This window comes from Podarcis muralis, chromosome 8 (genome assembly GCF_964188315.1).
Source record: "Podarcis muralis chromosome 8, rPodMur119.hap1.1, whole genome shotgun sequence".
Classification (NCBI taxonomy): domain Eukaryota; kingdom Metazoa; phylum Chordata; class Lepidosauria; order Squamata; family Lacertidae; genus Podarcis; species Podarcis muralis.
This window is the reverse complement of record NC_135662.1, coordinates 56,901,906-56,928,222: the sequence shown is the minus strand read 5'-3', so window position 1 is coordinate 56,928,222 and position 26,317 is coordinate 56,901,906. Positions and strand designations below refer to the sequence as shown.

General features: G+C 40.8%; 1 protein-coding gene across 3 annotated transcripts in view; it reads right to left on the bottom strand.

Annotated features, from left to right (window-relative positions):
* The window catches only part of NFATC1 (nuclear factor of activated T cells 1), a 131,853-nt gene that overhangs the window by 28,978 nt on the left and 76,558 nt on the right, over positions 1-26,317 (bottom strand). For 2 of the 3 annotated variants that reach the window (XM_028737511.2, XM_028737510.2), the window contains exons 7-9: positions 17,379-17,434; positions 16,240-16,372; positions 6,373-7,053 (exon numbers count right to left, since the gene is read on the bottom strand). In XM_028737511.2, the coding sequence (XP_028593344.2) occupies positions 6,373-7,053; positions 16,240-16,372; positions 17,379-17,434 (870 nt within the window). The remainder of the gene's footprint in view (positions 1-6,372; positions 7,054-16,239; positions 16,373-17,378; positions 17,435-26,317) is intronic. The other variant, XM_028737512.2, reaches the window with a different exon arrangement.

Sequence of the window (26,317 nt, the reverse complement as noted above, 5' to 3'; positions counted from 1 at the left end):
ATGGCCAAAATCCTGATGAAAGAGACAACTGGCCCCATCTTGGCTTTAGGCCTAATTTTGAAAGAAAGAAAAATTCTCCAGAAGCATTTTTTGCAAAGACAGGCCAGGTCATTAGAGTAACAAGAGTTTAAGCAGCTCCCACAGTGGCTGTGGATTGATCTGCCAACACTGCACAGCTCTCGGGTGACGCTCCCCAGAAATATTTCAAGCTAATATCATATTCCAGTGATGAATGCGAGCATCTGAACAATGCTTTCTCGGGACAGAAGGCTCTGCTTCTGCACAATGTAAATTTTCTTTGGCACCAGCCCAGGCTTATAAGCAAACAAACGTTACTATAACTTATGCACAGCAGGGCCTTATCCACCGAGCAAAATTGCAGTTATTTTTTTAAAAAATCCTTCCTATTTGGAATGTTGTCGTGGAAGGAAACGAGTGGCTTGAAATGTGGAAGTGACTCTCGTTGGTCTTTCCATTTGTTTGCACAAGACAAATTTGGGCTAAAAAACAGAGCTGGCACTTAATGTCATGAGGCTGAGCACATTCGCTTAATTAAAATGTTTAGTGCAAAAGGAACAGGATTCTACAGGGCTGCAAGTCGCAGCGCACTTGCTCCTATCTTTCTCTACTAACATATTACCATGTGTGGTGTGCTGAACTTAGCCCTTATCCCGTAAGAACACCTGCCCCAGCATCCTCCTGAAGTTACACATTGCAAGAGACAATTACTAATGGCAGAGAAGGAGCACTTAGGACCAGTTTGTCCATCTCCAAAAGTCTTCACATTGTGGAACTTTGCAGGCCGTAGTTTGAAAATCATTGCCTTAGAGTTGATGTCAAAGAGAGCCTTTTCTAACTTAGCATGCTCACCTTTTATTTCTAAGCCTTCTTCTGGGGTGCTTCTTCTATCCATCGACACCATCATTATCCAGTCTACTGAGCAGGTACATTATCTTAGATGCTCCTTTGCTCCCCATATTGAATGCTATCAACTTATGTAACTTCTTTCTGTATAACATTGTGAAAAACTCCTCCTGCTGCGCTCTCTCTCTCTCTCTCTCTCTCTCTCTCTCTCCAGTTAAAACTCTGGTTCATTTGTCTGGATGGGATGGAGATGGGCAAATTATATTCTGACCAGCTAAACCAAATGAATATATAAAACATGTTATATAACGTATGACCATAAAATTTAATGAAAATTGGAATACCATTGATATAGCACCATACCCCCTCCAAGGGAGACCCAGGAGAACTGAGAGATTGGAAGTAACTTCACCACCTTGGGGACACCTCAAGGTGTAGGGGAGAGAGGGAGAGAGACATGGAGAACCTTCACAAAGCCGGTAGCTGAAGCAAAAAAGGAAATCTTAATATTGTGACCTGACCCATTGTGGTTTCATTTAATGGTCCACCACTCAAATGTAGACATTTAGATACATTAAAGGTTTGACCCTGATGAATTATTTGAGTTCTATATTTTCCTCTCCTACCCATCGCGTCTAACCTTCATCTCTAATGTTAGCGACCCAGCATGTTTCAACACAGTAGTATGTACGCTTTCAATCATCATTATAAATGAGGAGGGGTCCTCAACCCAGGCGCTCAGCCAGGTTTACTAAAACTTTCCACGAGGAAAGCCTTTTGTTTTCCCCTCCAGAGCTGCTAGACTAGGCCAGGAGAGAGGAAGAGAGGGAGGGGAAGAGAGGAGAGGGAGGGCATTATGGGGAGCTTGAAATCCACTCTGGTGTGTTGACAGTATTACTGGGCTTTGCAGAGTACCTGCATGTTGTTCTAATGACATCTGGACTACTGGAAATCAGTGAGCACACTCAAAAGTTTTTAAAAGGCATAATTGTGGCAGCAGCAGACTAAACTTAATGCCTCGAGAGCCAATCACTTTAATCACAAAGCTGAGGTGCATGAAAAAGGATACATTTCAACGCAAGAATAATTCTGTCTGGTATAGTTCCTGTTCAAATAAACTATATGACCAAATCATGTGCATTTCAAATTTATATATAAATTTGAAATACATATAACACCCCCGCCCTTCCCGAACATATGGTGTAGAGGCAACAGAATTTAATATATGCTGCATAGGAGAAATATGGACACGTCAGACATCTAACAGTTCGACAGAGTAAGCAATTCATGGGAAGGACATTAGCAATAGCTCATATTACCTCCATAAGTTACAGCTTTTACTGCAAAAGTTATTTTTAAGAGACACCTTTAAAACGGCTGGTTAGGCTGCAGCTTTCAATAACACTTTGCCTGTGGTTTTACCTTTTTTTACATACTTACGCGAGAGTTTAATACTCCTAATTTATCTTTTATTTTTTTAAGAAAGCCATTGAAATGTATGCATTCATGGGCAAAGTGCTATAAAACTCACAGCTGCACAGAGACAATTACAAGGGGCAGAAGCTGAATGGCATTGGGGCAGGGAAGTGGATGAGGTGCTTTTGATGCCTGCTGCCAGCCAAAAAATCCAGGCACCTCTTGGTTTAGCATCTCCCTCTCTCTTTCTCTACACCCACCCACCCACCCACCCAGACAGACAGACAGAGACAACCTAATGGGCGGAGAATCTGTGGCTCTCCATTTGATGTTGGATGACAACTCCCATTATCCCTGCCCATTGTCCTTAAAGTTGGAGCCGTTGGGAGCTGGAGTTGAACCACAAAGGAGGCCCATAGGTTCCCCATCACTCTTACAGATAAGACCATCCAAGCACGCCTTCAATTATAAAGAAAGGGGGGGGGGGATACGTAGTGCAATGAAAAAAACAGCAACAAGCATTTTAGTTCCCAGATTCCATTGCCCAAATTTGTTTCAGGTAACTCTGACTTCAGAGACAAATATGACACTCAGTTTGTACTGAGGTGCTGTGGGCGGGAAAGTTAATGCCTTTTGTCCTTGATGGGAATCAGACCAATGGGCTGTTGTAACAGGGCCTTCTCAGCAGTGACCATGCAGTTATGGAATTCATTTCCTATTAACATCAGGCAGACCCTACCTCTTTGAAGCAGGCCTTGGAGACACATTTCTTCTCTATAGCTTTTAATGCAGGGTCATAAATAGTGGTTGCTTATTGGATGGTGGCCAAACTTTATTATTGTCTCTTTGCTGGTTTTCACTTTATTATTGTTGTCGGTTGCATATTTTAAATGAGCATTATGAGTTGGATTTATATTGTAAACATGTTGTAAGCTGCTTTGTGGAGGACATCTCAGAAAGCCAATCATAAATCCCTTAGATAATTAAATTAATGTTCCTCAGGTAACGGAATATTGTGGGGAGATGATCAACAGTGCTTAAACCAATGATTTTCAGCACACATTCTTAGAAGCAACTTCCATTGGCTTCACAGATCTTACTTAAAGTATGTGCATTTTAGGTAACCTTTTTAATGGTTTTGTTTAACATTTTGGGAAATTGCTTCCCATTAAGAATATCATTCAAATGATCACACCTTGGCTTAGTTACGTCAAGATGTGTATGAACCTTTCACATAAACATGCAACCTCTTTAGTTCTTGCTCTGCTGTTTGAAATGTTTAAACCAGGAAGTCTTTGACTAAACCATTTTGGCATGAGTTGGTTACCAGCTCCCAAACAAGCCAAGATATTACACCAACTTCAAGCCATTTTTTAAAAAATACACTGGCTTGATCTAAAGTATAACCATGATTTCTAGGAGTTGTGTCCAGTGAAGTAACTGCATGAGGAGAAAAATCTGTGCTCACATGACATAACTTCCCCTCCTTCATCTGTGTGCTGAAGCAGATTTGGGGTGTGTGTAGGGGGCACACAGTGGGGAGGAGAAGGAGATGTTCTGTTGAGCAAGACTGTTGGATTCAACTCCTGGTTCAGACATGATGCGAATCTATGGCTTATTCAAGGTTTCCTGATTTAATTGCAGCTCACACAGAATAATCTGAGTTATTTATTTATTTTTTGAATTCATAGGCTGTCCTTTGGCAAACCTATGACTTGTTCATCCAAAGTTTAGATGGAAATAAGCCAACATTAGTTAAAAGTTAATATGCTTTATTTAAAAAAAAGTTTAGAACATAAATGCCTCTGGTTTGAAAAGCTATTGTAACTTGGTTGCTGGTTTTTTCCTTCAAAACATTATTTGTTATCAGTGCATTCAGTGAAACACTGACTAATAATATCTCTTAGCATAGAAAAGTTGGACCATCGGTTACTTTCCAGGAGTTTCTTCCTGTTGGTGCTGACTGTCACTCACAAAGATAACATTTCTTGATAACCCCCGTTAATTTCTTTGATGTTTTTAATGGTAGGAAATAACTTCACAATTGAATGGCATTTGCTGTAGGAAATGACCTTCCTTTGATACTGAAAATGACCAATTTGACTTTGCAAATTAGGAACAGTTAGAGAGTTTGCACATACTTTGCAAGGCACAAATTTTACTGAAAGGTGACATTCTGCTAGTGGCCAAAGAACTGCCAGCTTCAAGTGCAACTGTGGTTGTAAGTCAACCACAGCGAATACTCTGCCTGATTGAGAAATGTCCTACAAACTTTGAGCCATTTTAGAAATACCTTACAGAAGACAGGTGGTGTGGATTCTATATGGATGTGCATAATTTTCACATATCTAAAAGTGTCTCACTTTGGTGCAATTTGATAATTTGATTAAATGCCATCTAAAAACAGAGTGCCAACCTTCTGGTGGAAGATTCCAAAAAGAGTGCCATTTTCCTGTTTTTAACATCACCATTTGAAAATAAAATTAGCAAAGGAGAATGTTGTTTTTGAAGGAAGGAATGCATTAAAAAGTGTAAGGTAATCCTCAGATACCTTGATATAAAAACATGCAAAACCAAGGGTTTCCTTAGGATTTTTCCTTTTGATTAAATTAATTGCATGATTAAAATTTGCATTGTCCGCATGAGTGCCATATTAATTCCAGTGGTGGAGAAGTTTGGTATTAGTCACAGAATATATTTGATTGAGTCAATTACTTTTGGATTTCCGCCCCCTCAGATCTGTAACATATCTGAACAGGTTGCTACACAACCAGATAACATAATATTGCTCAAGCTTAAAAATTCAGACTTTTAATCAGAATTCAGGAGGAGAATTAATAAAGTAACTTCATTTTTTAAAAAATGTCATTGCTTTGCCCCACAAGACAATCATATTCATAGTTTAAGTGGAACAATTACTTTAAAATCGGGATCTGTTCAAAGGTCTTTTTATACCATGGTGCATTTATATAATGTTTTGTGTCACTGAAGTGGGCCTCCTCTTGTCTTGCTTACACGCTCGACGTGGCTCTTGCTTTGCTTGCTTTACAGCGAGCTGGGAGGAGCAAGGCAGGAGGAGGGATGGACGGGAGCCATGGCTCTCGTCTGCCCCTGCTCCCAGCTCGCTATAAAGCAAGCAAAATGAGAGCCACGCAAAGCGGGACAGAAGCCATGTAAGCAGCTCTCGCTTTGCTTGCTTTACAGCGAGCGACGGACGGAAGCCATAGCTCCAGTGGCGGAGGCATCCCTCAGCTTGGGACTGCAGCGGCAGCTGAGGGATCCTGCTGCCGTCCAGTGCATTCACTCCATAAGATGCACAGACATTTCCCCTTACATTTTAGGAGGAAAAAAGTGTGTCTTATGGAGCGAAAAATACGGTAAATAAGGCACAAGTTCATATGAACTACCAGGGCTGTAAACACCACATCACAATTCAGTGAGTTAATAAAATTCCAGATTTTGCCCTTTATTGCTCTGAAGGAATAAATCTCTTGGAGTTTGACAAACTCATTGTAGCATTTTAACACTCCAGTGGTGCGTGCAGTGCGTGTGTTAGCCAGCTACACATTTACAACAGAAAGTAAGGAAACTGGAGCTGTGACTGGTGAAGCCGCCTTAACTTCAGATGTCGAAGAGTGAAAGTCACGTTTTGATTTATAATTTGGACTTTTCTTAGCTGAAACAGAGCAGTTTTATCACTTAATTCCAGATAGCAGGCTTGCGCATTTCAACCTGCAGGATATGACAGGCAGTGGATCAATTCCAAATCAGCTCTCAGTGCCATTCTGCAGGCCACTGGCATCGATATAAGCCAAGACCATATGGTTAAGATTATTGCAATGTAGCTGTTGGACATGTGGATACTTCGGCAATGACTAACAGCATTTAAACGTTTAGATTATGCGCTTTCATTATTGCTGATGACATTAAAGGAATCTTTCCCATCCAGTTGTCACTCGAGCAAAATTAGGCAACACTCCGCAAAGCTGTTAACGGGCAGCTTCCCCCATCAGAACGTTTCAGGAGGTTAAAAGAACTCAATGGCACATCAAAATGGCTGAACATAAACCTCTACATCTGCAGGAGACTTACCATCGTCCAGGTATAACTGGTCCAATTCCTCGCGTTCTCGCTTGATCGTTACAGGAATAGGGGCCAAATTATGATTACTGTCCTCATGCAACTCGGGCAACGGCAGTGGCTGATTTGCTGGAGATTCATTTCTTTGAACATTCGGCAGTTGCTGCTGACCCATTACGGATGAGCGAGTTGGACTGCAGGACTGCAAATAGGTTGGCTCTTGGGTTACAGATGGAACTGGAGAGGAGGGACTGTTGGGATAGAGTGTTTGTTGGTAACCAAGGGAACAGCTACTGCTCAGATGTTGACTCACCTGCGGCTGCAGCATGATGTGAGATGACTGATCTGGAGAGCTTGGATGCACAACTATAGACCTTGGCACTTCCTGTATGGCGGGGACACCTCCAACCGTCTGCTGAAGTCCTAGGTGGCTGTGGCCTGGGTTGGTGATGCACTTGTAAGCAGGAGAGGAAAGATCATGCAGCTTAGGACTTGAGCTGGGAGACGATGACATCACAGCATTTCTCTGCTGACAGGAAGTGAAGCCAGTCACAAGGCACGAGCCAGGATCAGGAGGCATCATGATCTGCTGGCTGTAGTATGGCTTGGAGAGAGGGCTTAATCCTTGGTTCCTTGGTCCACAGGTTTGAGCAGGCTCATAGTCGTCAGTGGGTTCTGTTTTTATAACTGGAACTGTTGAAAGAAAAAGAAAGTGCTTTAAATAAACACGGAGTTGCACATTGGTATGATCAAGTTGGCTTGTGGCTAGGATACCCTTTGCAAAAACAAACAACGTCTTGAATAAGACTCTGTGTGTCCTTTGCCTGGTTCTCCCACCCCATAAAAAATATGAATGAGTCATCCGCACAAGAAAGTCACAGCTGGTTCTAATATTGAAAAAGACTATTTTCTTTGGACTCTCCTCCAGCTCTAATGTGCTATAAAAATCTATTTGCAAATAGCTGCACTGCAGTAGAAGCTCTGGACCCAAGGGCTCTATGGATTTGTAGTAATCAAAGGAAATTTTTTAACTTGGATGTACTACCACATGTCTACTGCTACTGATGGCCCATTTGATAGATGTCTGCACAATGGGTAAATTCAAGCATGGGGATTCAGAAAAGGGGCTTCCAGAGTTCACCAAAACAAAACTTCAGGAAGAACGGCATACTTATGAAAAATGATGCATTTAATCATACAGCTTTTTTCTTGAACAAGCTAGAATCTGACTTTTCTTTTTTAAAGCAAATACAGTGGAACAGGGTCTACATATCATTTTTATAGCCCACAGAAGAGCACACCAATATATATATATGGTATGCAAGGAGCATCCAGATCACGGCTTACTTGATTCAGAAAGATAGAAACAATCCTTTAAAGCCCTTGTCTACATTCTACTATGCAAAAACAGGCTACCTTCTACTTGCTCAGTGAGGCAACAGCTCCTCCCACCACCACATACTTGTGGCTGTACTTGCTAATCAAGCACAAGTCACAGTTTCTAAAAATGCTGGGGAGAGAAGGCTGAAGGGCTTATTAAAACGATGCATACAAAAATGTTCATTTTAGGAAAACTTTGCACCAAAATGCAGATAATTTTGTGATGACATTTTTTTTAAAAAAAGAAGCAAACAGATGCAGAAATGTGGTGATCAGGAAATTATCAGATTCATCCACCTTTAGACATAGCATCAGCCAAAATTACATTAGAACCTAATTTCTGCAGCAATGCTAGCTATAAATCAGTGACGTCTCCAAATGGTGACATCACAGCAGTTGGATAAACACAATGAGCTCCTGTGTGGACACAAATGTGGTAAGGGTCATTTCAGTTTTATAAACTGAAATGAAGGCTCTGAATGAGTAAGATATTAACACATCAAACCTTCACAAAACCTTGCTGAGGGAGGACAAGTATGGTTGGTTGTGTGTATTTTTTAAATGAATTTGCAAAGGTCCATTTGCTGTGATATTAGAATCCAGAGTTTCTAACATTTATCTATTTTGGTTTGTAGCTATTATAATATGTAAGAAATATGGCACATACTACAAAATACAAGGCATTCGGCTGCCATTCTTCTAATTACCGTATTTTTCACTTTATAAGACGCACCCGACCATAAGATGCACCTAGTTTTTGGAGGAGGAAAACAAGAAAAAAAATATTCTGAATTCCAGAAGCCAGAACAGCAAGAGGGATTGCTGCGCAGCAATCCCTCTTGCTGTTCTGGCTTCAGCAATAGCTGTGCAGCCTGCATTCACTCCATAAGACGCACACACATTTCCCCTTACTTTTTAGGAGGGGAAAAGTGCATCTTATAGAGCAAAAAATACGGTAATTGGGTGACTGCTGTTAAACAACAACCAAAGGTTCTGTGTTGTATTAAAGCCTAGTTAGATTATTGTAATCAGAGCTGTTTTAGGCAGCATAATCAGTTGTGCATGCTGCAGTAAACCAGTTAGTTGAGACGTAAGATGTCACAGCAGATTTTCTGGTCTTCCTATAAAGAGCCATGCAAATGCATAACGAGACTTTATTGGCTCTGACGTATGTACCTCTATGGCTCACATCTACACAAAGTGTTAGCCTGTTGGGTTATTCTACTAAAAACTCAATATTAAGTATAATTATATTTCCAAGTAATTCAAATTACTCAGTGATGTTACAATTCTCTTCTGTTTCCAAATAATTCAGTTATTCAGTGCTTTACAATTGCCGTTAAAATGTTTGGCTGTTCAACAAACACCAAAAGAGACAGGACACTGTCAAACCATGGGCATTCAAGTTCTTCCAGAGGAAAACCCTGGGGCCTCCAATTTGCTTATGTGGAACTAATGATGCTAGAACATGCATTTTCTATCGTAATACATTAAGCATGCAATTCTGAAAGAGGTAAACTGAGTCCAAATTTGTCTTTACTTCTAAAGAAGATTCTTGGACACAAGAAACACATTACAGCCCCCCCCCCCAGCAACAAAAACACAATGTGTTGCTTTGACCACTTCTTCATGGTTTACCAAATGCAAGTTTTATTGGTTTGAGAACACTGGGATGGGATGGAGCCAAGGCTGAATGAAGCACAGAGAAGCAACTGCCCATTATATTTTAGGGAACCCGATATTAGTTTCCATTGGGTGAGTGTTATAAAGAAAAGAGTGGAAGTGGAAGGGATGAATCTGATTAAGATCCAGAAAACAAGGATATTCCAGTTAGCAAGCTTTTTTGCTGGGAGGGGGCTCCTATGCCTTTAACAGCTGCACGATAAATTGGACTTCAGCAGGTGAAGCTATTCCCATTACTGCATCTCTATGCCAGAAAATTCTTTGTCTGCTGAATCCATGCTTGCCATACAGCTGTTGAGACTAACTAGTTCTGATTATATGCTTAGGACGAACTGCATGCTGTCCTGTGATCCAGCATGCAATTTACTGCCTGATCCAAAAGAAGCAAAAGATGACCACGAATGCATGTGTGGATGTGTGCATATGCTGAAAAACAGTAAAAAATACAAAATGAATGTGAATGCCAGAAGAGGCTACAGATGCTAAACCAATAAATACTGTTATTAAAGAGGATTCCAATGCATCCACAGGGTATCTGTGAAGTGATATGATAAGTGCAATCTCTGGAATGCTGTCAAGCAAATCCCATAAATCCTCCATTTAACAATGGCATACAGTGGCATAAATCCATTAGGGAGATTTGGTTCATGTAGTTAAAATCTGGAGTCAAAATGAAATGTCAGACTACCCTCCAGATTCAACTATGCAGTTTTACTCATGAAGCCACACTGTGGAACATTCAGGGTTCTTCAGCAGGTTGTCAAGATTGGTGCTAAAACCACTGGATAACACATGTACTTTCCATCTGCAGCAAAATCCCAGGTACAAATGTAGGAAGGTATCCAATGAAGTTATACTTAAGAGTAGATGCACTGAAATCAATGAACTTAAATGTGTCACGACTAAAGGAAGTCCAGTTATTTCAGTGGACCTACTGTAGGATTCAGCTGGACACAACCCCAACTACTTTACTATTGTTTTTAACTCTTTAATCAGTGTCACAAGCCAATAATCCACTAACATTTTCACCACTGCGGATTAACTACATAATTGAAAATATATGATAAAACTGACAGGATTGCCAGCAATATATCCCGACTTAAGAGCTACCATCACTGCAGTTTGTAGACTAACATGTCAACAAGCTTCTGTTGCTTTTAGAAAAAAACTAATGGCATGATCTGATTTAATCAACAACAACTGTATAGTGACTAGTGCTATGTCAGAATTTTTAAATGTTTGATTCTTAATGTGAAAGTTGCAATGGAGGGCAGGGGTCAACCTTTTCATGCATTCATAGCAATTGTTTCCCAGATTTGAAAGTGTTTGATTTCAGCCAATCCGGGAATCATTGTGTGACTGTGACAACTACATGGTATCACATAACAAATAAGTTATGATTTTGTGATACTGCCAATGCAGTTGGAGTTTGATATTTGGGCTGTTCTGGATAGGACTACATTTTCCCCTAAGGACTGTGTTTGCTGATTTTGGCTTCCTGGTCCAGCTCTGCTCCTTGGTGTCCAGGTGGCATCTACAGCCAGGAGTGCTTTTAATCCATTTGAGCTTGTATGCCAGCTGCAAACTGGGGAAAGAAAATATTGCTGCTTATAGCTACCAAGTTATAATATGCTTTATATGGGGCTGCCTCTGAAACACTTTTGGAAGCTGTAGCTAGTCCAGAACATGTCAGACAGATTATTAACCCAGAGCTGCCTCTTTGATCATATTACATCTGCGTTCAAAGTCTCGCATGGACTTCCATCTGGTTTCTAGACACAATATGAAATGTTGGTGCCTGCATGGTTGAGGTGCAGGGTATTTGAAAGATAGCCTTCTCTCATATGAACCTGTCCACGCTGCAGTCGTCACTTGAGGTCCTGCTATGTGACCCTTGTTTTCCAGTGTAAGGTAGAAGGGGAGGGGGCTATGGATAGAGCTCTCTCAGTCATGGTTCCCAAATTCCGGAACTCTCTTCTCAGGTTGGACACTTTGTTCCACTACATAATATGCTGTGGAAATTGAAATTCTCCCCCACAGCTGAAGAGTTCTCTGAGTTCTCTCATTTTTAATATCAGATTTCTGTCCATTTATCCTTTGGCATAGAAACTGATCTGTCTCGTCTACGTAAATGGTTGGCAGATTGCATTGTTGGCAGATGATGGCATATATCATATTAGAGGCTGTGCAGGTGAAAAAGCCCATAATTGTGTGGTTCATGTTGTTTAGTCCCATGAGAAGAGTGGAGAGCTAACATTGCTGTTTGTAGCAAGGGTTTGTTCTATGGCTTATATGATTCAGGATGCACATTAGGTTAAGGTTTTACATTTAAAAGGCAGGGCAATAGAAATGCTTACACAAGAGGATCCATGAACAGGATCTGGAATCTCTAACAGGTTTCTGAACTTTCCAATTGCATATACATTATTATTTTCATAACATCTTTCTCCCATTTTAAATTTATGCAACATGCATTGTTCAAACTGTGTATATGATTTCTCTACATCTCCACTTGTACAGTGGAATCTAGAATATATGCCAGGATTTGCATAGAGTTAAGAGTCTCGCTACAAAGCTAAAATATTTCTATTGTCCATTAACTGTGAATTGTTTAACTACATTCCAGAAATTGCATTTAGAAGACATCTGAAAGCAGCCCTGTATAGAGAAGCTTTTTAATGTGTAATGTTTTATTATGTTTTTGAATATGTTGGAAGCTCCCAGAGTGGCTGGGGCAACCCAGTCAGATGGGCAGGGTACAAATAATACAATTGTTGTTGTTGTTATTGTTGTTGTTGATATTGATGAAATAACATATGGGTATATTTTAGTCATAGGGATGCGGGTGGCACTGTGGGTTAAACCACAGAGCCTAGGACTTGCCGATCAGAAGGTCGGCGGTTCGAATCCCCGCGATGGGGTGAGCTCCCGTTGCTCGGTCCCAGTTCCTGCCAACCCAGCAGTTCGAAAGCACGTCAAAGTGCAAGTAGATAAATAGGTACCACTCCGGCGGGAAGGTAAACGGCATTTCCATGCGCTGCTCTGGTTCACCAGAAGGGGCTTAGTCATGCTGGCCACATGACCCAGAAGCTGTATGCCGGCTCCCTCAGCCAATAAAGTGAGATGAGCGGCGCAACCCCAGAGTCGGTCACCACTGGACCTAATGGTCAGGGGTCCCTTTACCTTTACCTATATTTTAGTCATCTTTGATATCAAGAAATATTTATGACATTTGTAAGACTCAGACCCTTCCCCCCCCCCTTTGCCATCTGACAGCTCTGCTAACCCAGCAAGGTTAAAGAGTTTGCTCAACTGAGCATGAAAGTTTAAAGCAGAAACATCTCAGGAGAGCAGCAATAAAAACACAGATCTGTGTCACAATAAAGGAAGCTGTAATATATTGCATCTTGGTTTTACTACTTTCACCTAGTAAAAATAGCTTAATATTTCAGTTTAGAAAGTGAGCTAACAGTGGGTGGAGGATGCAAAAAAGAAAAAAGCAGCGTGGCTCTTAAATACCGCTAGAAAACTATCACTATAAATAGTCAATGAATAATTATAGACACTGAACAGGCAACAGAGCCCAACGCTAGCAGAAGTGGTCAATAACCACTATTTGAATTGCACCCCGTAGGAATTGGGCCAGTGCAGACCCAGACCATGTCATGATATGGACAGCTGTGTGGTTGCATGCATACGTCAGCAATTCTGAATTGCATGGTGGTTAAGAGGGTGGAGGTTTCTGGCTGAAATCTCAACTCAGCCATGAACTCACATGGTTGCCTTTGACGAGTCACTATCTGCTAGTTCCTCCCCGATCCCGTCCCTATAGCTAACGTATAGTGCAGCAATAGGGAGTACTGAGCCCTTAGTAAATGATACGAAGCAGCTCTCTTCCATTTAAAATGGCTTTTTGCCGCCATATAAACAGAGTGGCCTGATACCTATTCTCAGCATTGTGGACAGCTGGGATCACATTTAGAAAAGTTAGGATGCCACAACCTGAGAATTGGCCCAGCCATGGGTGTTTATTTTGAATAGTATTTTATGATTCTCTTCATGAGTCTGCCATGGTTGATACTGTTTGCATATGAGGAAAAAATGGTTGCAAGATCCAACTTTAAGTAGGCCCATCACAACTTGGCAGCTTCCTGCTCGGTTGAAAGATAGAGTTGACCACTTTGTCCAGCTCCTCAGACATTTTTGGTGATTTTTCAGGTCTAATAATGCTAACTTTATTTATTCAATAAAGTATTTTCATAAACTTTCTGAGTTTTTAGTTCATTGTCCTTGCTTCCTGTCACAAAAGTTTTAAGCCATAAAACCACCGCTGAGAGGGCATTGATAGGAAATTAGAGAGTGCTGTGACACTGAGATTAGAATATCAAATGGATTGAGCCAGGCCCTCAGTATTTAATAAAAATGGACACTGCCAGAAGGGATTACAAGCAACTGAAAAAGAAAGAAGCATTGTTATCTGGAAAAATATATTTGGCAGTCTTTTAACTGACACTCATACCATTGGCATGGGTTTTAAAGCAGAGTGAATGGTTTCACTTGGCCTTAAATTTAAGTTTTAAAACAGATGTTGGTTACTGAAAGTACTATAAAAAATTAGGAACCAATTCAGTTTCACATTGGTGGATTTTAAGAGCGTATGATCTAAAATTACTCACTGCTATTAGTAGTAAAGCTCCTGTCAATATGATGGGTGGCAAACGCCAAGCATCATGGGGGGTAGTGCCTTTTGCTTTGCTTTTCCAGTACATGGTGCTAGAGCTCACTTGCCTTCACTCAGTTCAGCCCAGAAGGACTGGGCTCCATTGGGTCAACAGCAGAGCGTGGCGAGGTAGTAGGAATGCCCACACCTCCCCACTATACAGTCCTAGGGACTGATGCTTAAAGAATCATGGGAAGATACAGGCTTCTGCCATGTTTAGACCACACAGCCCTTCGTCAAAGACCCTGTTGCCATGGTGAAGCAAGCAAGAAGACTCAGAGAATGAGGCCTCTTGTACCCTTAATCTACACTCTGCTAACATCATAGATCTTTGTGCTATGGAGCACAAAGGAATGGCCTGCATGATATGGGCAGATGGTGAAGAAAAATCTATCCTCCTTTCTCTCTCCTCCCCATTGTGTCAGGATCAGGCCTTGGGTACCCTTGATAAGACAGAGTTTGGGCAGGTGGGAAACAGCCCTTTGTTGTAAAATGGCTCTCACAGGCTTTGTTTATCCCACTCAGAACAATGCTTGCTAGATAAGTTGCTTTTCCTATTTTGCAGTTGGAAAAACGAGGTTGAGAGATAGGAACTTGCATAAAATCACCCATGATCTGAAGGCTGAAGTGGGACATGAACTCTTATCTTGCAGATCCATGGTCCATTGTATATATTGGAAGTCACATTACCTCAGCAGGATTAAAACGGATCACTAGAAATCTGCTGCCTAAATCAACCACAGTTAATATACTTTTCATTTTCACCATAATGATCCGCAACCTTCACAGACAAATACGTATATCAAATAATATTTGGGTCCCGTTCAACCATCACAAAGGCGCCCCACAGTTAGCAGGGCACTGCTGTATATGATTATGGTTGCTATTTTCACATTCTCTTTTCCTTGAGTATATTTTGGCTCCAGCCCTCAAGCCACTTCCTCTGGAGCAGCCCCAATGACTTCTGTGGGAATGTCTTTCTCTCAGGAATTGTATGTGTGTATGTCTACGTAGGTTTAAGGATTATAGCCTTTTGATTCTGAAATATGGATTACCATATTTACAATAGTATACTTCTTACACCACAGAAAGGTACAGGACGCTGTTCCTTTTGATGTGATGTTAAAAACCAGGACTCCCTTTAATGTAGAATGAAGTGAAATTAAAACGGCAGGTAAGTTTGTTTGAAGAATTTCAGGTTTTGCTACAGATGTTTCAGCACAAAATGTCTTCTCCCCTCATGAAATCCATGGTATTTATTTGTTCAGTAAGCAAAATAATTTATCTGCAAAAACATGACACATATGCATACACAGTGGGTAGTCTGTCTCCTCTTTAAAACAGCCTGCTTTATTTTCACCAATGAAGTCTAAAAGAAAATGTTTAAAATAATGTTTTGTTTTTAAAAGGTGAGTGAATCAGTTGATGAAACAATGGCTTATAAATAAGGTCCATGAAGCTACTCGCATAATTTTGTTACATTCAGGGGTGCAATAAAAAACATAAGTGTTTTGTTCTTTGCCAAGGCTGACCTCTCTATTTCCACTTAGGCCTGTTGAGCAGGGGAAATGACTGTGGAGGTACAATGTCAATATAATCTATTTCCTTCTTAGCTCCAGGTTCTATGAGTAGCATCTATTCCAGTGTTTCCCAAATTTGGGTCTCCAGCAGTTTTTGGACTACAATTCCCATCATCCCTGAATACGGGTCCTCCTAGCTGGGGTTAATGGAAGTTGTAGTCCAAAAACAGCTGGAGACCCAAGTTTGGGAAACACTGATCTATACTCTACATTTGATGTTACTCAAGTAGTTCACAGTGGTAGTAGATTAATCTCAATGAGCTAGAGGAACTTTTGTTGTGCTCCTGGTATTATTTTGCACCAAAATTAAGTCCTACAGAGAGGTCTACTGAAGCAACAAAATGATGATTTTTTTTTTTGCACAAGACATTCCCCTGCCCGCCCCAGATTATTCCACATATTGACATATCATCAGTTTACTATTTAAAAGAGTGCTGCACAGTTATTATAATCATTTTTAAAAAAAATAATACAATACTTATTCTCTGCAACTTGAAGCTAGAAATATGTTGTTACCATTAGCAGGAAGGTAGGTGAAAAGCTGGTACTGGCTTCTCTTTCTCTTTCCATTGCAGACATAGAAATTAACTTGGACGGGACTTGTAATTCTCTGATTGCGGAACGGTGGAATCTCAATCACCAATGAAGTCTAAAAGAAAATGTTTAAAAGAAAAGTTTTGTTTTGAAAAGATGGAACAATGGCTTATACAGAAGGTCGATGAAGCTACTCACATTCATGCAAAACTTTAGGGATAGGCCTCCAGAGCTTTGCAAGAGTATTTCCTACACATTTGAATTTTCTTACAGTGTCTTGTGCCATGGGTAATCTGAGCAACTCAATGAGAGGGTTTTTGGTTTGTTTTTGCAGTCATGCATTTCAGTACAAAATGCACCTGATGCGAACATGTGTGTATTTATTTATTGCTGTATATACTTAAGAACATAAGAAGTGCCTGTTGGATCAGGCTGATGGCTTTTCTAGTCTAGCATCCTGTTCTCACAGTGGCCAACCTTATGCAACACCACTGTCTCCTCCTGCGGCTTCGAGCACATGGTATTCAGAAGCATACAGCCTCCAATTGTGGAAGCAGAACATACCCATCTTAGCTAGTTGCCTTTGGCTAGTTGCCATGAATTTGTCTCATTCTCCTTCAAAGCCACCCAAGTTGGTGGCTCTAACCACTTTTGGTGGGAGTGAATTCCATAACTATCTGTCGTATAAGTACTATGTTTCGGCTGTCCTGAATCTTCCAACATTCTGCTTTGCTGGATTACCAGGGGAAAAAAATCTCTATCCATTTTCTCCATGCTATCCATAATTGTATACACATTGATCATGTCAACTCCTACACATCACAAAATTAAGATAACTGCAGATTTCAAACGGATTGCTGCGTTCTGCTTTGCATATTGTTTCAGAAAGTGTAAATTTGTTAGATTTGGCTTTAAATGCATATTGACTCAAATTTCTCATCTAACAGTCACTCAGAGTGTCTCTCCCACATCCATACACAAACATACAGTGTGTGCACACTGTACTTGATATTATGCTAGCTGAGTGATGAACATGCATACAGAGAGAGAGAGAGAGAGAGAGAGAGAGAGAGAGAGAGAGAGAGAGACATTATGATGTTTCTCAAAGGGGAGATACTTACTGGCTTACACAACTCTTTGTCAGTTTTGGCTTCCATTTCCCACACGTGATGACCATCTAAAAAACAAGAACATGAAAATAAGTTGTCTAATTCTACACCGCTATTTCTTCACAGGTGTCAGAAATGAAAAGGGGGTCTCCCTTTTTGAGACAGCCTTAATTTAATATCACACAGAGAGGATGAAGTGCAATCAGCCTTCCAAGGTGATCCTAGCAAACATTTCGCAGGCTGTACAGGAAAGACAAATTGCAGCAATAAAAGTGCTAGCACGTTTGCAAAGCTAAGCAGGATCTGGTATGGTTTCAAATTGAGTGGGGGACCACGTGTTGAGATTCCTGCATTGCAGGGGATGGGACTAGATGATCCTTGGGGTCTCTTCCAACTCTATGATTCTGATGGACCATGGTGGCTGGAGCCAAAGGGAGTTGAAATCCAACAACATCTGGAGTGCCTTTGGTTTCCCCATCACAAGGCTACAGTGTTGGACTTAGGAGAGTTGGCTTCAAATTCTTATCCAGCCATAAAGCTTTCTAGGTAACTTTGGACCAGTCATGATGACCCCCCCCTCTCTCTAGTTAACCTGTGTCCTAGAACTGTTGTGGGCATAGGAAAGAAAAGGAGAAACTGGACATGAGAAGTCTATTAAGGGCAAAGGGCACAGACTAGATCCCACTCATTGTTTTATCAGAGCTGAAAATAGGATAGAATGAAAATGCTATACCTAGAACTGTCTGAGCTGGTTAAGAGTTTGTAGTCCTTTCAGCTTTGTAAATGAATTACCAGAGCTTTAGGCTTTTTCTATATTCAATCTATTCTGAAAGATTAATTACTGTACTTGAATTGGGATTCTGTTTTACAGTTCCTGCCAACTCATCAAATCTTTCAATTATTTTTTACAGTGCCATTGCTGTATATTACTTTTTCTTTTTTTCCTTTTAGGCTGATTACAAATGTGTGTCTGTTCATGAAAGTTTTTTAGGTGTTACGTTAAAGGAAGGGGTTGTATTGAGTCCTTTGACTATCTGAGAAATAGCAAGAGTTAGTGTTGCTCCAGTACAAAATTCTCTTGAGACTGTCCAGACTTTAGCTGCTGCAGAAATGTTGAGGGGAACAGATGACTCAATAAGAGTTAGTGACATTTCATTTAACAAAAACATAAGAAGGAGAAACTGTTATGAAGCAGAGACCAAAAAGCAAAGAATTAAAAAAGCAAAGAATTAAAGAGGAAAAAAAAGCAGGCAATTCCTCATGTTACGTCTGGTGAACCAAGAGGGAAATCTCTACACCCACGGACTGGGATCAACTCCAGGAGAGAAACCTTAGAGCACTACGTCAACTTCTTACAGTAAACATGTTTTGTAGGTTTATCTGGATCAGCTAATTTTGTTTTGTTTTTTTAAGGGGGGGGGAAGTTGGGAATGGATGGAATAAATTTTAGGGGTCTCAAAATGCTAAAAGACTTGCTTATACTGGAGAAAAAGGTCTTATGTCAGTACAACATTTGCCAAGTATCCTACCCAAGTATGCTAGATGCCGTCTCCAGTCAGAATGTGCCGGAGGAGTGAGGAGTGATACACCACAAAAGTTTCCATTGTAAGGCTGCCACATCTGCATCAGCCTGGCTGACTCACAGCCGAAGGCAACTCCCTGCCTGGCCGAAGTCCAACAAAAGTACACCAGAGCAATTTATACCTTTCCAAAATGCAAATAATTCAAATTACAGACATAACATAAAGCTGAAACAGACACATTTCAGGCATTCCCTTTAAAGTTTAACTCACTCAAGTGATTCTCTCCAAATGGACTTTGTTATTGTTGTTGTTGTTGTTGTTGTTGATAGTGTGTGTAAAAGAAAGGGAGACGGAAACCTAGCAAACCACTCATATATGTTCCTCTCATCTATCCCCAGAATTTTTTTTTTTGGAACACATAATGTTTCTTCAGTGAGGTGTTGTTACTTTCTGTACTGGAGCAATTAATCTAATATCTGACCCTTTAAAAACCTGGCATTAAATTTGTTTTGATTTCTTTCTTTCTTTTACAGTTTAACTTTTTGCCCAAAGGCTTAAGCAGCATTTTCAAAACTGAATTTTAAAAGAAGCACATAGACAACTGAAATGGTTCATAGCTTGCCTCTGAATGTAAAATTCTTGAATTGTTTGCAAACAGACAAATTCTAAGATTGTATCCATTGTGGGATTGTTGCTGACACTGTGAAGCCTATCATTAGTCCCCCTCTCTCTTTTTTTCTTTAAGGGAAACAGACTCACTAAACAGCAGTCCAGCTTTCCTGTTTATACAGCTGAAAGGGGAGTGGGAGGGAAATCCCAGAAGAAGCAAAGGCCACTGATATAATTTGAGGCTTCCACCTTCACGTTAATGGGCTTTCAATAAAAGGCACTAAAGAAAACAATGCAGATGAGGTGTGTGTTCACACATTCACTTCTTTGTCAAAGTCCCCACGTTTTAGTGTGTGTGCTTTCTTTTCAGCACACATGTGAAAGGGTTAACAGGACTTGTGTTTCTAAAACATGTCTGTGGCTGGTTTTGTGTTGGCGCAATACCAAAAATAACCACAATTAACTCTTTCGAATGTGCACTTGTGCATATTCTAAAGAACAGCACGCCGTTATGAAGAAACACAATTATTATTTTTTGTGCGTGAGGAGACTAGGTGGCCATATCCAAACAATGAGAACTGTTTACAATTTTAAAACACCACCGCCAAACCCTTGCCATGTTTCCTTGCGGCATAACAGATAGGGAAGTTTCCACAGGAGGAGTGAGGTAAATTAGTTCTCTTGCATGAAGGCAAGAGCTTCAGTCAGAAACTCTGGCATTTGGAGATTGATAACAGTGGTGGCCAATTCTGCACACCTACCGCATTACTATATAGGCTGGTTTTGAATTCCTAAAAATATAAGCGGGGTTCTGAAACGGAACGGCTGAGCGCTGAATGGGCCTTTGTAACTCACTCTGTATCAACTGCTCTCTACGGAGTTAAAAAGGAAACTCTGCAGAAGTCAAAAAGTAAAAATATTCCAAAACCATTAGGGAATTCCCTGCAGCATGAGTCACAGAAACGGCTTCCCCACCACACCCATCTAGAAGATTTCCACATAAAAAAGGCATTGTGGGCTTGTTCTAACACAGCAGCAGCAAGAGCAAAAATATATTTTGTATATCTCACCACTTCAGTTATTTCTATTGAGATATTGTTGCTAATTTTACTTAGCTTTTTTCTCCTTATTTATTGGAGTGTGGGAAAAGAGGTTTCAGAGGAAACAGGCTAAATCCTTAATGAATGAGTGCCATGGATTATGCTTCAATTAAGATGAAATAATATATTTAATATGAATGCAATGGGTTGTGCTTCAGTTAATGTGAACATAATTAGTGTGCATAGTCTTACCAAAACCCTTATCCCATTCTTAGTACAATCACATTAACTATGGTTTGTTGGAAACATGAAGCATCAAGCATGGATTATTAAACTATCTTGTTTCAACAAACCATAGTTAAAGTTAAAGATTAAGGTTTCAATGTAATGTGATTACCTGAAATTAGAAGCCAAGGCAGCAGTACTGAAAGAGGAGAGGAGATTGCATCCACCTGAAGCCTACTCATTTCCATCAAGACAAACCATCGACTAGTTGCTAAATGAACATAGCACTTTTAGGTCCTAATTTCAAGACAACACAGCCTGCCTTTATTTTTCAAAGATTTAGATAAAATAATTGCCTCCAATATGGCTGAGTAGTGATGAATTTATAGTACAAAAGTATTAATTAATCTGTATTTATAGCTTCCAAATTATTAATTAATCTGTATGTGACCAGGGGCTTTCTACGGTAGTGCCAAAAATTGTGGAAACCCCTCCTTTAGGAGATTTGTCAAGCTCCTACCCTTTCAGTGTACAGGTAGGAACTTAAACACATTTATTTAAGCAAGATTTTGATGCTTAGCAATTTGTTGCCTCTTCAAGTGCTTAACATGTTTTACCTTGCTACTGTTGTGCATCTTGATTTGATTTAATATTTGTGTGCAGTTTTTCCAACAACAAAGTGGAGCTTAAAACTTTATGTTCTTTCAACTATTAGGAATGGCTATTTATGTTTTTTTGTGGGGTTTTTTAAAGAAGCTTTGTGGATATTTGCTACATAAAACCAAGTAAAAATGTCAAATTAAATAATTCGTTTTGCTTAATTATATTTTTCTTATTAAATTTTGGGGTTTGAATTCTGCTGCGGTTGATCTAATACTTTAACCACATGTTCAAACTTCAAACTGAGATTATTGGTAAATACCCTAATGATCAAGGGTCTGTATACCAAGTCTTATGAGGAACTGTTGAGGGGTTGACTAGATGGCCCTTGGGATTCAAGATGACTTTAACAGATTGGACAACTGGGTCCAAACTAACGGAATGAATTTCAGTAGGGGCAACAGAGGAAGGCAACCAAGATGATCAGGAGTCTGGAACCCAAGGCTTATGAGGAATGGTTGAGGGAATTCGCTGTGTTTATCCCGGAAAAGAGGAGATTGAGAAGAGCTATGATAGCTATCTTGAAATATCAAAAGTGCTGTCACATGGAAGATGGAGCAAGCTTGTTTTCTCCTGCTCTGGAGGGTAGGACTCAAACCAATGGATTCCAGTTACAAGAAAGGAGACTCCAATTAAACATCAGAAAGAACTTTCTGATGGCAACAGCTGTTCAGCAGTGGAACCGATTCCCTCAGAAGGTGGAGGTTTTTAAGCAGACGTTGGATGGTCCTCTGTCATGAATGCTTTAGTTGAGATTCCTGTATTGCATAAGATGACCCTCAAGGTCCCTTCTAACTCTATAATTCACTGAAAAAGTAAGTGCAAGGTGGTACCTACAATTTACAGAGGAGTATAGGATGTTCCAATATGGATCTGGCATAAGTAATCTCTCTTCTTGCCTGCTTCTGGGAGTCACAGGTGAGAGCTGAGTGCAGGGTAGGGAAGAAAGGTGAACAAACTACCCCAGGAGGACCACCAATGATACTACCCCTCCCCAACACCCCATACTTCCCATTGGACTACAGCTCCCATTATCCCTAACCACTGGCTATGCCAGCTGGGGCTGATGTGAGCTGGAGTCCTATACAATTTGCAGGGCACCATGTTTCCTACCCCTGCCAGAGCAAAATTGGGCTGAGGTGGCTCTGAACATCTGCCAGGAGTGTAGGAGTGTGAGTGTAAGAGACTCCGGGTATTTTGGGGGGGGGGATTCTCCCAGTTTCACCCCATTAATTGTCCACCATTTGTTTGCGGTTCAACTCTGGTGGTATTCCAGTATAACTCTGGGGTTTGAAATGGCAATAATGGATTGTGTGTGGGGGCTCACGCACCCTATTTAGTCATCGCCGCTTACCCGTTTCAGCGGTGAGCAGCCGTTGCGGCCTACCACAGCACCTCAAAAACCCACGGAGCCTCACCATGTTGTTTTGTGACCATTGGCTCACCTCCCTGGCCACCATGGAGCATTGTGGGCACCACCAGACCCTCTGTTCAAATTCAGCCAATCCGCGGTGGCCTGGGAGGCGGGGCTTGGGGAGTGGACCTGAGGAGATCCAGGTTCAGCACAACCAACCTCACTGTGAGGTTGTGAAGCTAAACCGTCATGACTTCCCCCAAATAATTCAAGGAGCTGCAGTTTAAGGGTGCTGAGAGTTGTTAGGACACCCATACTCCTCTCCTAGAGTGACAATTTCCAGAATTCCCAGTGAAGAAGGATGGATTGTTAAATAATTATGATGATGATAATCTTATTATTTGCATGCCGCCCATCTGACTGGGTTGCCCCAGCCACTCTGGATGGCTCCCAACAAACCACTCTTGGAATGTGGGAGAAGGGGATTTGTGGTTCTGTGAACAACTTTCAGCACCCTTAACAACCCACACTCCCCAGTATTCGTTGGAGGAAGTCATGTCTATTTAAAGTGCTTCAAATGTGTGGTGTAAACTTTGCCTCTAATCCTAAACATACTTGGGAGTAAGCTCCACTAAATCCAGTGCGGTTTATTTCTGAGTAACCATGCATGAGGTTATGCTGCAAGGCTGTGATTCTAAGTATGCTTATGTGGAACAAACCGTTTGAAACTGTACACAAGTATCTAAGGGACATACTGACCTTAATAGCCCTCATCGAAATACTGTATGGCAAGACTCAGTAACAGTGATACCGTCTTACGTGGATGGCATGCATCCCATACTATCTTTGCCTTTTCCTGTGCTGCAGCGTTAGGAAAATCTGAAATGTATTTCCTACCAGCGACGTCACAACTACTGTGTGCTCGTGAAAGGATTCCGCACTGCAATGGTTCCATCATCTGATTAAACTCCCTGCTAAAGATATCTCTTTCTGGTAAGTGGCCAGGGACCCCTTTATAAAACCAGCACCACTCCCGGAAATAGGGACAAGTGACCTTTCCATTAACTCTTGTGCTCCAAACTGTACAATTCTCATGTTTCTAGCCCCTCTTGATGGCAGAGGCTTTCCAAGTTCCTTGCAAATGAGCCGACACAGAAATGGATGCAGCAAGCAAGTGAAATGGGTGTGGTGGACTCTGAGAGATAGGCAGCCCCAGAAAACAACATTATGCAGAAGGCATGTGACTGAGGGATATTCTCCCACTTAAGTTTATTACGTGAACTGCAGCTTGACTACCAATCTGAAACTTGACCCTTTTCTGGCCACTTGCCCCTCAAACTGCGACTGCTGCTGGCAATGGAAAGACCAATGGAAAGATCTCGGAGAATGTAAGATCTTTTACCAAATGGAGTTCAGCCAAAAGTCTGCTCACTAGTCTCCACGTCTCATCTCATCGGAACAGACGCCAAACCTTGAGCCTTCAAATGCTGCAGTGCAAAACGAAATGTCTACAGAAGCAGAGCTCACACCCAAAGGTCCTTAAAGTATCTGAGGGATGTGTCTGTTTCAGGACCAATCCCTGCCCCACTTCTAGTAATCTTTTTCCTGAAGATTCTCCTGATCCCCCCGGACAATTCTTTTAAAAATGCAAGTGATATAATTCAGCTAAACTACAGTGCTATGTGAATAGTTTAAACTGCCCAAACTCAGTGACGACTTCTTATTCCGTACATTACAAGATGCATTAAAGCCTTCCACGTTCTAGGAATGTAATATAGAAGTGGCAACCTTCCTGCACCTAACTACCCTGCTTTTCTAGGAAAACTCATGGGATTAAATACAAACGCTTCCAGAAAATATAAAGCAGGCTATGTTGCTTGCTAAAAGCAAATGTAGAAACATATTCTCCATGGGAAACTACCAGGAATATGATTCTCAATACAGATCTTTCCCCCAGTAGAATTCCTATCCCCCCAAAAAATTAAGAAAAAAACAACAAAATTAACTCATATCCCATCAAAAACTCATACGGAAGAGCAAGGAAGAATTGAAATTGGTGCTTCTTCCAAATAAAACATTATTTAACAAAATGTCTGTTTGCAAGAAACTTATGATTATATCCTGAGGGCAAATTAATATAATTGTGCATGTGATTATAGACGTCACTTGATTAGTGCAATGTGTTCTGTCACTGTGATGGTTATCCTTTACCCATCACATTGCGTGCAACGAAAGGTGAGCCAAGGAATGCCAAGCTTATCATGTGTTTGGTGGTATGCACACTGATTGTGTCAGATCATCTTGAAGATACCCTGAACAAACATGGAAGTGCTTAAACAGGGATGTTATAAAGCCAGGGATCTCCAGCCTTGGGGTTTGCTGGCACATCTGCAAACTGGATTAACTGTCCTGGGCACTGCACACACCAATTGTACACTCAAACCAATTATATTGGCTACAATAGAATCCTTCTTGGAAGTCTAAGCAGGAAGGAGATTTATTGGGTGCCAGGGAAGAACTCTGCAGCTGCATGTATGTTCACGGATACCACACAGGTGAGCCCTATATAGGCCTTGACCATCATAGGAAGCTTGATTCTCAAAAGGCATCCCTGAGATGGCTTTTGAAACGATGTCTGCCATTTTTCTCAACTAAGATTCCGTAAATTGGATTGGCAGGGTCACCTACGAGCAAACTACAGTTTATACACTTGACAAAGCATCTTACCAAATTATTTTAGTGATTAATTATGAATTCTGCCATTTCTTTAAACACATGTCACATACTTCAGGAAGAATGTAGTCAACATTCCTTTGAGCTCGCGCCGCGCACACACCTTGGCCAGTATAGTTAATGTTAAGTCTGAAGACGTTGAAGATTTCTCCCAAAAAAGGACTCTTATTACTGCTTCTCAAACTCTCTTTATTGAATGCTAACCCAAATTGAAAAAGCAAGATAAATCGACAGACGGTCCCAAACCACAACTCTTTCTGTTAAAAAAAGGAGTTTGCAGCAGCCAAAGGAAGTACTGGACTCACTGCTACAAGGAAATCTTGAATTTAAGAAGGTTGAACCTGTAAAATATAGCTGGCATCTTCTTCTTTTTTAATAACTGTGTGACTGAGTGTCTTGGATACACATTTAATATTGACTTTCACTTCTGGAAAATATAGCTGGATGTGCAAGCAATAATTTATTGACAAAAAAGCCCCTGAAGTAAGGACTTACTTCAACACTTTATTTTTTAAAAAACAGCCTTATAAAATGCCTGAGGAAATTACAGTACACTTCTGAAGACAGCATGCTATGGCTCTTGAAAGGAGAGCAATCCCAACCCCGGCTCTCACTACTGCATAAAAAATAACTCTGCTTTCAGAAGAGGTCTTTGCACAATGTTTCTCCCCCAACAAGCTTTTTAGATAAGTATGTTAAGCTGCTAATAATATCCTCCCACCTAGCTTTTCCTTTCAGAGTTAAGAAACACAGACACAGAGCACTGTAGGTGAGGCTAACGTCTCATACATCTTCTCATACTTCTTT